General features: G+C 36.7%; 1 protein-coding gene across 26 annotated transcripts in view; it reads left to right on the top strand.

The window, feature by feature from the left end:
• The window catches only part of Dlg1 (discs large 1), a 502,336-nt gene that overhangs the window by 435,659 nt on the left and 53,706 nt on the right, over positions 1-12,971 (top strand). For all 26 annotated transcript variants that reach the window (XM_070304049.1, XM_070304045.1, XM_070304048.1 and 23 more), the window contains one exon: positions 2,415-2,553. In XM_070304049.1, the coding sequence (XP_070160150.1) occupies positions 2,415-2,553 (139 nt within the window). The remainder of the gene's footprint in view (positions 1-2,414; positions 2,554-12,971) is intronic.

Below are 12,971 nucleotides of genomic sequence, written 5' to 3'. Positions count from 1 at the left end.
GTTTAACGAAATGCTATCGGTGCTTCCGCGCAAGATTGGCGAACGGATATAAAGAGATTGATTACGAATGTATTGGGTTGAGTAAAAAGTCATTGCGTATTTTTGCAACAGATGGCATTAGTTCAGTTTTGGCAGTACTAGAGTCATTCACACATATGTTTGTCATATATCGTTTAACAGCTGACGGTTTAAGCTTCATTCTAAAAAAAAATTGAGCGATTTGGTTGAGTTTTGGAGATTTTACAACAAGTTAAAGATGGAAGACCAAACTGTGTATTTTCGCCATATTTTACTGTTTTACTTCCGTAAAGGGAAGAACGCGCGTCAAGCTTGTGAAAAATTGCGTAAAGTTTACGGTGACGATGCTCTACAAGAACGTCAGTGCCAAAACTGGTTTAAGAAATTCCGCGCTGGTGATTTTGATCTCAAAGATGCTCCTCGGTCAGGAAGGCCCACCGAGGTTGATGACGACAAAATAAAGGCATTGATCAAGTCAAACCCACGTTACACGACACGAGAGATTGCAGAAACATTGAAGATCAGTCAAAAAAGTGTTCACGTCCACCTAAAGAAGCTGGAATACGTAAGCAAGCTCGATATTTGGATTCCTCGTGAACTCAAAGAAGTTCATTTGACGGCGCGTATAAACATCTGCGATATGCTCATGAAACATGAAGAAAACGATCCTTTTTTGAAACGAATGATAACTGGTGATGAGAAGTGGATTGTTTACAACAATGAGGAACGCAAACGGTCTTGGTCCCGACGTGATGATTCGCCTCAAACGACTTCAAAAGCAGAACTTCATCAGAGGAAGGTTATGCTCTCAGTGTGGTTGGATTGGAAGGGTGTGGTGTTTTTTGAGCTCCTACCAAGGAACCGAACAATCAATTCGGATGTGTACTGTCGGCAATTGGACAGTTTGAACGAATCTGTCATCCAGAAACGTCCGGAGCTCGTCAATCGTAAAGGAGTTGTGTTCCATCACGACAACGCGAGACCACATCTTTGGCAACCCGTCAAAAATTATTGGAGCTTGGATGGGATGTGTTGCCCCACCCAGCATACTTGCCTGACCTTGCGCCGTCAGACTTCCACTTGTTTCGCTCTCTTCAAAACTCCTTGCGTGGAATAACGTTAAATTCAGATGAGGCGGTAAATCAGCACCTTGTTCAGTTTTTCGTCAATAAAGACAGGTCCTTCTACGGACGGGGAATTATGAAGCTCCCCGAAAGATGGCAAAAAGTCATCGAACAAAACGGAAAATATATCATTGATTGATCTTTGTTCTTTATATAAATAAATGACTTTGAAAAACATACAAAAAATACGCAATGACTTTTTACTCAACCCAATAAGTTTTCTCTTTATTGTTCTTTTCACGAACGTTGAGAGAGAAAGATTACTTCTCGAAATATTAAAGATAATCGTTGTGAGACAATATTTATCGGACTATCTTTATAACGATTATATTCTTCGTATTTCTCATTGAATGGAAAAAAAAACACAACAGTATAGTTTACTATGAGCGGAAAAAGCGGTGGATTAATACCGAATTCAAATTGTCCCTTTAATGTCGCGGTAGATCGGTGCCCCGCGGGATTCATCCGAATATTTGCTTTAATCTTCAAACGCAGTCGCGCGAGAGGACGGTGAGTTTCCCAGAGAAGTCCCGACGCGAATAAACAAGCGCGCTTTAGATTGAGATCACTATTTTCCACTTCATTATGTACTAACTACTCCCTTTTTTTATACTATATAAAAAATATTAATATATTTTGACGAGAAACTCGTCACAATATCATTATAATATAATAACAAAATAGAATTGTATTATTATAATAAAAATAAAGGAGAACATCTCAGATTAGGGATAGTATATGTATTTCGGTTCTTGCATCCTTATTAAACCATCGGAAATATGATAACTATTTCTCTCAATGATACAAACAAAAATTATATAATTTAAAATTAACTGAGTATTTTCAAAATTATATTAATTTAACATACTTAACACATTTCTTATATTTAGAAACATACATTTTTCTACATAAATATTAATTTTTTTAAATAATACTTATGTCAATGACATAATCTACAGTTATGTTTTTTTTTTTACTTCTATTCTCCTTGTGTCTTGAATTTTTTTACAATTATTATTATAAACGTATAATTTCTTTGCTTTTAGAAATATATTGTTTTAATAAATATTCTATATTTATTATAAAAGTAAATGAGAGTATGTCGATTGAATTGACAATCAAATTGTTCGTCGGGCAACTTTGATGTCAACAAAGTAATATTGTATATATTGTAGACGAAATGTTTATCGATACGACTTCAATGCGTATCTTGCGTATATGAAAGGAGGGGAATTAAAAATGATAAACAAGAATGATCTTCTGTGCCAACAGGTAAACAAAACGGCTCCGTGTCAGCACTAGAGAACAGCACCGCGACGCTACCGTACTCTCAGGAATCGCGCCACGCGTCTTCCCTCGCCCTGCACGGCACCGGGACACCACGGGCCGTTTCTCAGGAAGACGTCTCACGGTGAGTTCCCTCTTTTTCTTAAGATTTTTTTTTTTTTTACGAGGTACCATGCGCAATTCAATCATCTTTTTAGCGATTTTTTTTATAAAGACGTTATACCGTTATACTCTCTCGAAAAACAAAGGTCGTTCGTTGTTCATATCCTTGTACTTTCGGGCTGCATCGAGCTTCGTCAATTAGCTCGTTTATTGTATAACAGGTTCGTTTTATATACTTTTTTTTTTGCGGATTCAAAAATGTGAACACGTCAAATATCGCTCAGACTGTATCGTCGAAGACGACTCATCTCATCGTATCGATCACTCGACGAGCGTAATCGCATAATGAGTCTCGTCGTGCTAATCTCTAAAGTAAACCGAATGAAACGCATAAATCGGACGGATATTTTTGAAGGGCCGTCGAGCAGGGATTACACGAGCTAATTGCCGATGGATTAAGGGCTCATCGAATCCCGGGCTTGATTGTGCCGTGAAAGGGGGATTGGTTCGGATACATTATGTACTTCTGCTAGAGACTTACTCGCGCCAGTTCGACTCCTCCTATTGACTCGTCCATTTATCGTTAACCTCTCTCGTACGTTATCGCGTGCACGAAGTTCCAATATCGTCGTGTATCCAGGGGTTGCTCGAGTTAAGGTCACTGCTGGGCATTGCGCAAGCGGAATAGAATATTGGACGAAGCGCGGATCAAGTTAGAGATGCGATGCGGCAACGCCCGAAATGTTTTATTATATTCTCATAAATTTTAGCCGTTCGATTTTATTTTTTATTTTTATTCTGGATTTTTTGCGTTGTTCTAAATATTCATTATTCCCAGGTTGGTTTTAAATTTTCATATATATATATATATATTTTATATTAGATTTTTTTACTTAATAAATAAGCAAGTGCTAAAATCTCTTTATTCATCTTTATTGTTGTAAAATATTGACAAATTCTGATGAAGATAATACATAAAAGTTACATCTTCTGTGTGCAATACTTGTCACATTCTTGAAAAATTATATAATATTAAATTGTGAATATATACAATTTTATATATATATATGGACTGTAAGATGTGAATTGATCTTTAGGACACCGTATTTTGAAATGCTTCGAGCGAGGTTTGGGTTCTATATACAAAGTACGTAACAAATTCAATCTAATTTAATGTAATATAATCTTCTATTTGCTACTCGAAGAACCTTACTGGCGCAAGTGAAGTCTCTTCCTTCAGCAGAACGTATAAAAAGTTCGACTTTGATCGAGAGAAAGGGATGAGGTGATGCGCGAGATAGAATTAATTGCGTTCTTGGCTACTCTGCTAGAGTTAGTCTGTAATTAAACATTACCAATGGAATGGAATACTTCATTAAGTCGGCCGCAAAAGTTTCGCGCACCTGTGCGCCACTGACCCGCTGCATTTGTTTCTTCTTCGAATGTAAATTCTCTCTCTATTTCCTGAATATACAGATCATTCATTCGAATCTCGATGTATCGAACTACGCTCGTTTACCGGTTAATGATTCTGCGCGATAGCGCCTATTAAGTAATTTTCCAAAATCAAAGTGTTTCTCATTATTCGCGCGCGTCGTTTACGTAACATTAACACGGAATTCACCAAGTTCAGAGGACGACACTAAAATCATATAAAAATATTGGGTGATTGTATAAGTTCGTGCCCGATTTAAATATAAACTTCAATAGATTATATTCTAGAGATAACACTTTATTAATCAATTATATAGTCTCCATTCTTTTCTACAATGGTTTTCCAACGATCTATAAGCTTGTCGATTCCATTTTTGAAGAAAGAACTTGGTTTTTCTTGAAAAAAGTTTGTAAGGTGGTTTTCGACAACTTCCTCGGAATTGAGATTCTTGCCATTTAAACTATTCTGCAAAGACCGGAACAGATAAAAATCTGAAGGCGCGATATCTGGAGAATATGGCGGGTGCTGCAGAATTTCCCATTGCAACTCCTGCAGTTTTCCTGCAGCTTATTCCTTTCAATCAGGAGACGCGGCACCCACGTATCAAGCTTGGAAATGTATCCAAGCTTTTTTAAATGACGAAAAGCGGTTGAATTATCGATGTTCAGCCTCTCAGCAATATCCTCAGTTGTAATCCTTGGGTTTCTTTCCACTAAGGCATGCACAATGTCATCATCAATGCCAGAAGGCCGTCCAGAGCGGGGTTGATCCTCCGTGTTGAAATCACCATTTCGAAATCTGCCAAACCACTTTTTAACTGTTCGGAGAGCAGGAGCGCGGTCCAAATAAACGCTTTGAATATTTTTTTGTGCAATCCCAACACTCACGCCTTTCCGAAATTCATATAGCGTTACATGCCGCAAATGCACCTTTCGTTCTCCATTTTTAATGATTTCTCTTACGCACAAATGGACTTATCTGAACAATGTCCGACGCTAAATTGACATAAGACAACGTCATCTATTCGGTGTAAGCAACAATTACCACACGAAAACGATAGAACTCCGCCATGCAGCAACTTAATGCCATCTATGAAAATCGGGCACGAACTTATGCAATCGTCCAATATATATAAATTATATATACAAAAACAAGATTCAAAAATATTTTTTTGCCCGCAAAAGTTCGGCTGTGTCAATTAAAAGCATCGACGGCGCCGAACTCGGACGTTTAATTGGATTCGATCAATGTTTCGCCGTGAAAATGAAACATCCTTTTCTTTCTAAGCGTCCCGTCATTTCGAGATATTGAATGTTGCAGGGTACGGCGTCTCACGTTATGAAAAAAATAATTGCACGCACGCACCAAAGAGGGAAATATCGCGAAGAAAACGAAGCTCGCTCGTATCCGGTGACCAGTTTATTTTTATTCCTTTGATTAGAAGTCAATTCCGGATGTTAATTGACGGACTTTTTGTTTTCTGCGGTTTCATTTGGCGCACGCGTTGCAGTCTCCCTCGGATGAATTCTCTGCTCGTTTTTTTTTTATCCGCATGATCTATATTTGACCTTTAAATCTTTCTAATAATATAGTTTTTAAAACGAATGAGATATTGGGATTAGAGGCACGATACGTGCGATTCTCTGCGATGCAATTTAATGATCACGTAGGCACGCGAATGGGCATATTCGGGTATGCATGTAGCGGCATGCGCGCAGCTGCATCTCCGAAATGCGGGCCAAGGTCGCATCTGGTCCGGGTCACGAGCGAAGCGAGTTACCGGATCCGACCAATCTCCCTTACGTGATGCGGTATCCTCTTCGTATCGATCCAAATGCGTCCTACTGCATCCTCGCTAGATATCGGTGAATTCTGGCTATCGCGATACTGGACGATACCGGAGGGATGCGCTTTTATTATCTTGTATCAGTAAAGAAATTTAAGTCGTGATATTTATAAGAGTTAATTTTAAAACAGAACGAAAGAAACATTCGAAAAATTCGTGATTCGATTAAATAACTGACAACTTGTTTTTTTTTTTTTTTTTTTTTTTTGCAATGTTATACGTTTTATAATATATTATGTTATGAGTGAATTCTCTCTTAGTTTTCTGCGTCTGACAAACTTTCTGAGTATGAGAAAAGGAATCTATCGTTTTTTTTTTCGGATTACTCTTTTCACGACGCTCTCGAGCAACTTATCACGAGTACTTTGTTTGCTAGCTTTTGATAGTCGACAGAAAATTCGTCTTTTCATTCGGCACGTTTTACCGCACTCTCGTACGTCGGGACAAATTTAATTTCTTCTACTCTTGTCCCGCTGGACGTCCTGACCGGAGATGTCCGGTCCAGAACAGGGGAACTCGCAAAAACCGCAGGCTCTTAAACAATGACGTATCGAGTGCGAAAGAAACGAAAAATCTATTTGGCAAATTTTGCATCCAGCCAGAGATATCAGTTATGTATATGAAAACTCCACGAATTATGTGTATTTTTTAAAATGAGAACAGATAATTATCATTGCGGATAATATTAACGTCAAAAGATCAGAAAAGATTATCTTTTTCTTATTAATGATTTTAATTATAAATCTTATCGCCGTCAATTTTCTTTGATATTTCATATTTTTTTCTGAACGATATTTTCTTGTTTTTATTTATACTGTAAATTCTTCTATATTTCCTGTAAATTTTATATCTTTTTAAAAATTACTCTATTCTAAAGTACACATATGTTCTCTTCTACTTTATTTTATTCTACTGTACTCTATTTTATATCTTAGAAGACAGAAACAAGCTTCTTAAGATTTTTTTTTTCGGTTTAATTGCTTTACAGCAATTTTACTTCAAAAATTTAATTCAAAAATGTATATTATCACTATAAAGAATTTCCGATTAGAACAATGCGATACAGATAATGGTTTTTAATATTTTAACGAACTTCTCAATGAGCTTTTCGCAAGTCTTGCACTTCACAGTTACGTGGCAATGCTGAACAAAAGCATGGATGTAGCGAGGATTAAGAACACTTTTGCACCGAACGGTTTCCAAGGTTTGCGGAAGCTTTTACATAAAAAAATAATGGATTCCCCGGCGCGAGATGATCTGGTAAAGCGGTGGTACTAACCGAGAATTCACGAACTTCCTGAAGAATTTTTCCCTTTCCTCTTCCCTTTCCCTTTTCTCGGACGCGACACTGGGAATCGTTGCATTGTTCGGGACTTCCCGGACTTTCGCGGATTTTCGCACAGCGTAGCTATTTTTGATATATCTAATCCATGCGTGGTCTAAAGCGCGAATACCCCTCCGGCTTTTAAAATTCGCGAAACCTTCCTACATTCGAGGATAAAGATAAGTTATTTGTGTTCTTTTTCGTATATTTTTTTCATTATTTGCTTGAATCAAATACTGATATTAAATCGATTTTCACGAAATTTAACATTCGCCCTATGAATTTTGTGAATAATGTAAAGAAAAATTGTATATTGCCGTTTATTTTTCTGAATATTTTCCTTCAACTCTAACATCATGTTATTTTGATATTACAGTGTTAAAAAATATATAGCGATAAAATATATATATTTTTTTTTAATTATTATTATTAAAGTCGGTGTGCGATGCTTTTCTGTAATTAGATCAACGGTAGAATCCTTTATGGCAGACCGTCTACATTGTAACTAAAATAAATCCGTTGCATAGAACGCATAATGCGTATGTCTGTGGACTGTGCCATCTGCAGCAAAATATGCGCTTGCTACCGCGCAACGGGTGCATTTGCACAGTTTGTTTAATTTACACTCCGCGACCCAATTCTGAACCATTCTGTATAATGTATCGTTTGTTGCGGTACGATCTCTAGAGGGTCGTTGTCTAGGAAACGTGATATTGTGAGGCGTGCTTAATAAAAGCCATAGAAAATGTAAGCGATGAACGTTTCTTGAGATTAGACCACTTAAACTATGAAAGAAGAATGTCTTTTTTTTTCTTTTCTTTTAATTTTATTGCATTAAGAAATTAAAGCATTTTCATGTTCCAGTTATATTTTCTAACACATTCTCTCTCTCTCTCTCAATTAAAATACATACATTTAAAAAAATTTTACAATTAAAAGAAATACATTTAGAATTTTAATTTATTTTAATTTAATTTTATATTTATTTTAATAAATATATTTAGAAGAAATAGAAGAATATACAAGAGAGAGGGAAAAAAAAGAAAAGAAGAAAATTCCTAAACTATTGCCAAAAAAAAAAAAAAAAGATATCGTTAGTATTGTAGCTCTGTGATTTTACAATATCGATAACAATATCGCGGAAAAGAGAATACATCAAAGTACTTATCGATCGTGATCGGTCAAAAGACGCGGTCTGTTGTGATTTGTCGCGAGTTTCGCTGATATAACTGTTTCCCGCCTGGGAGCTGGTTTAAGATCGATGGTTAACGAGCCGGTTACCGGAAGTGCCTGTGCAGAAACGATTTGTAGAGAGACGTATACGGACTCGCGATCGTCGAATCCACGGGCTAATAAGTCTTCCTGTGACGGCGGCCTGATAACCGCTGGCTCAGCTGTCCCGATGTCGTCGCGACGCTACCGGACGCCGTCGTCGAAAAATGGATAGAAATTCTCGGTCGCGATCGATTATACCCGACATCGTTTAGCGGCGTTCGCTTTCGCGATCCGGCAAGATTTCACGTATCATAGTCATGTCAGCGTACGCTTTTCAACATTGTCGAGTCAGCGCGATATTGGTCCTCTCTCCTCTCGTTTCATCGATCCGGGGGCAAGATAAAGATTTGACCGTGGCGTAATCCTGGGAATGATTTTATCCGTCACCTGCGATATGAAGAAAAAATCCGGAGAGACAAAGAGTATAGAGGGAGAGATAATAAAGGCAATACACGAAATATTGTATTATCTTTGTTTAATTTTTATAATCCCTTATTGCACCAGTTAGTTTTCAAAAACGTTTTATGTAGAAATAGGTAAACTGAAATAAACAATATATCTATATCTCTGACAATAAAAACTCTCTCTTTCTCTTCTTCATCAGAAAGTATAGTATTTTTTAGTCAATTATTTCCGTTCGTTAATAACTAAAATTTATGAAATTTTGTTAATTATAACATTTTTAATGGATTATATCTTGGATGCGCGTAAAGATAGCGAAACTTTTTTTTTTTTTATTATTATTATTATTAGATGATATTTTCGCATGCATAAGATCGGGAGTATCATTGGAACTATTTAATGACGTACTTCTTACATTGCAAAATTTCTGATAAAATTTCTCGTAAAATTTCTTATTGACAGAAAAGGTAAGCGGCGAATAGCTCGGATACCTCATTAACTAGCCGGAAATTACGCGAGAAATATAAGAGGAAAGAATATGACGCGCGTGCGCGATTGTTACATCGCGATATGAAAAATCGCGGAAAATCAAAAAGCGTCACGAGAAAATATAGATCTCTTTCGCGACGATAACTTCGCTACGAAACGTCCGTTCGGAGGGATTGAAAATTTTCCGAACCCGCCGTTATACGTCACAAACATTTCCTGATTTAATTTCATGCGATGCGCGAGGCACTTTTCGCGGAAGTTACGTCTGGACGGATTCAACGCTCGCGGCGAGTTGATCGTCAAACTCGATATCCGAAGACAGAGTGAAGTGATGGACGTAGGTACGGACGTAGCAGACAGGGTTTAGGAGTAAAATGAAACGTGTCGTCGCGGGGCTAAAAACCAGGCAAAATGGATTCCGGAAACCAATTAAACTTGCACGAACCTAAAGCTGCTGTGCAACCCTTCTTCGATATCTCACACGCTCCCCCCTCCCCCTCTCTCTCGCCCCTGTCGAACCCTTTCGTCAGAATCCCGATAAACGGAGGAAAAGGAGGAGCTCCAATTTATTTTGTGTTTATCTTGAAAAGTTCGTTTAAGCGAACTTCACCGTGAATCAATTTCCGTATTTTTGCATGATGCACGTAATAATTTTTTTTTTCTTGTTGGAGATAATTATTGATTCTCCGATATACACATATGAGCCATTCTTTGCCTTATTTACAATTAAAAATATTAACTACACTCTTTTGTGGAAATAAAAATTAAATAAATGGAATAAATATATTGATTAATTTTAGTAAAAAATTCTAAATGAGGATGTTTAAGCTTCCTCACACGATTCGTTAATTGCTGATATTCAAGCTGATAAAATGATCTTAATACTCGCGACAACATGGTCTAGTAATTGTATCGACGAATCTCAAAAACATAAATACTGTTTGTTTTTACAATGACTTGTTTAAGGTTGTCATCGTAACCTGGAGTTTTTTAATTCAGTCACTTGTCAACTCGTGGCCGAAAAAGATCTCAGTTAAAATCGCAACTAGTTTTGCTACCAAAAGCAAATTCGAAAAATATTACGAATGATATACTATAAGTACTCTATTTCGCGAATATTAATAATAATCCCTCCCCCTCTCTATCCCCCATTATTATATTATTTAAATTTATAATATTCCGTGCTATCATCTGTCTTCTCTTTACGAGAACAAAAATCAATTCATTTATTTTTTCGTCCCGCCTATTATCGCTCTTTTCGCATCATCCGCCGCTTTAACTCCAAGGTTGATCCTCGCAAGGACCGATATCCCGTCATATTATTTCGACGTGTTCTTTTTGCGCCTTTTCTCAGGCTGGATGAGAGGCACGTCAGTTTTCAAGCGGAAAGCTCGCAATTAAATTTTTCACCGAGGCGATTAATCTGAAAGTTTCGTCGCCTCTTTCCCGCAAACTCATACGCGTTTCGCGCACACACATTGCGAGAGCTTCGAAAAGAAAAAAAAAAGGATACTTGGCGTTATTAATGACCGCTCTTCGTGAAATGTCGACATCGCGAATTAATCAAAATCATTCTGTTGTCGCGTCTGGCGACAAAATTGGGGCGAGATGATCCGGTCTTTCCTTTTTAAGGTCACTCTAAGGAAACTTGATTGATGATTTTTTTCTAGGGAATGTCGGGCTGGCGAATCGTTACGTTGAAATTATTTTTTACAACAATCACTTGATTTATTGATCCTCTTCCAAAAACCGCGAAAGATACTCAGACTGGATTTTTTCTTCGTAATTTAAGATCAATTTTATTTACATTATATTTTTCGGGATTCGGCAAAAGGGCAAAGATTAAACAAAAATGACAATAAATTGAGCTTTTACAATCTAAATTTTACAGCGATTTTTTTTTTTTTTTTTTTGCTCGAGGCAATAAAACCGATTTTTCATGCAATTTCTTTTTGAAAAACCGAACTATGTTTTTGTTTTAATCCGCAATATTGCGAATAAGGCATGACAATTTTCAAATATTAATCTATTATAGGACATAAAATTTCAAAAAGATAATCACGGATACTATCTACGATCTTTCTGACACTCGTAAAATGAGAGCTTTGCCCCGAAGAAGTCTCATTTCGCAAGCATCAAAGATGCTTCTTTTGTAATTGTTTGCGAAAGTGCGTCGCGAGTTTTCTATCTCTATCATCTATTTTCAGATTAATAAGGTAAGAGAGAGAAAGAGAGAGAGAGAGAGACAATTTTATTATTGTAGAAATTCATTTTTTTTATTGATTGTTTTATACTTTCCATTTGTGAATGCTAATGAGGAATAGTTATTATTAATGTGTATTATTATGTATAATTCGATATATAAATTACGAGATTACACGATTAATAAAAAAACAAATAAAATACAATGTAATATTAATATAATTAGTTACAATTGAAAATTGAATCATATAATGAATATTATATAGAGTATATTTAAAGCCCTCGAGAATTTTAGATTTACAATACTTGTCTTATATTTTATGTCTCTCTCAAATATTTCCCGTTATCATTTCTCTTTTCCACGGGAACAAAAATTAGTTCATTTCTCTTTTCAACCCGTCTATATCGTATGAACCATAATAAATTATATGTATTATGAGTACTTTACTTTATACGTTTTTTAACATCAGCGTTTGCCGTATCCAAAAATCCCGATCATGCTGTCACGCGAAATCTCCGGTGTATCTATCTTCGGAGACGCATCCTGGTCTCGAGAAATCGCACAGCGTGTCCTGGCGAGCGCGGAATCGCGTTAGACAAGTTTATCACAGTGCTGAAAAGATGCTTTTGGAGGACACTATGGAGAGTGACCGGAGCCAAGTTGGCGAAATCTGGCGATCTGGATTTCACCTGAAAACGCGTGTTAAGTCGAAGTTTCTCGCATCGCTGTCTTGTCCGGCGAACCTTGTACGTTCATTAGGCAAGTTTGCGACATTTTCGGTTGGAAGCGACAGTCGGCCGGTCTCTATCCTGGTAACGTACTCTTCGCTGGTCGGAAATTCGCGGGACACGCGGGACACTATCTCGCGGAGATTTAGCAAATGCTCGGTGATCCAGTTATCCCCGTTGTTGAATAATATCTGTTGTTAGTTGCCGGCGACTGTGTTAGCGAATTTATCGACTCGGCAAACTCTAAATCCGGATTTGTCAATCTCGCGATGGTACGGAACATGGCAAAGCTCCGCTACAGCGGGATGTAAGTGTCGTTAAGATTTACCCAGAGATGATAAATGTCTTAAGCGTGTATCTTTCATCGTTATTGAAAACATGATTGTTAGTTAAGCGGGGATTGACCGTAAATTGATGGACAAATCGATAGATGAAAACTGATATATCTAAGGTGTTTTACATAAAATCCGAAAAATTTAAATAACGAATATACATATAATACATAAAATTAATCCAAATTTTACAATCGTATTTTTCACGAATTTTATATGAGATACAATAACAATATATTTTCTTAATCGATGATACACGCTTATATCTTTATAAATATGTATCATTATTAATGATTAGTAGCCATCTTATCAATGATTCAATTTTTGCCAGAAACGGCGTCATCACACAACAAATATACTTATATAATAAATATATATTAACGTATTTTGATTAAAACTCTTCGAT

Source organism: Polyergus mexicanus, unplaced genomic scaffold (genome assembly GCF_030449975.1).
Source record: "Polyergus mexicanus isolate NDT 795.1 unplaced genomic scaffold, iyPolMexi1.0 SCAF_11, whole genome shotgun sequence".
Classification (NCBI taxonomy): Eukaryota; Metazoa; Arthropoda; class Insecta; order Hymenoptera; family Formicidae; genus Polyergus; species Polyergus mexicanus.
This window is presented reverse-complemented; position numbering and strand designations above follow the sequence as displayed.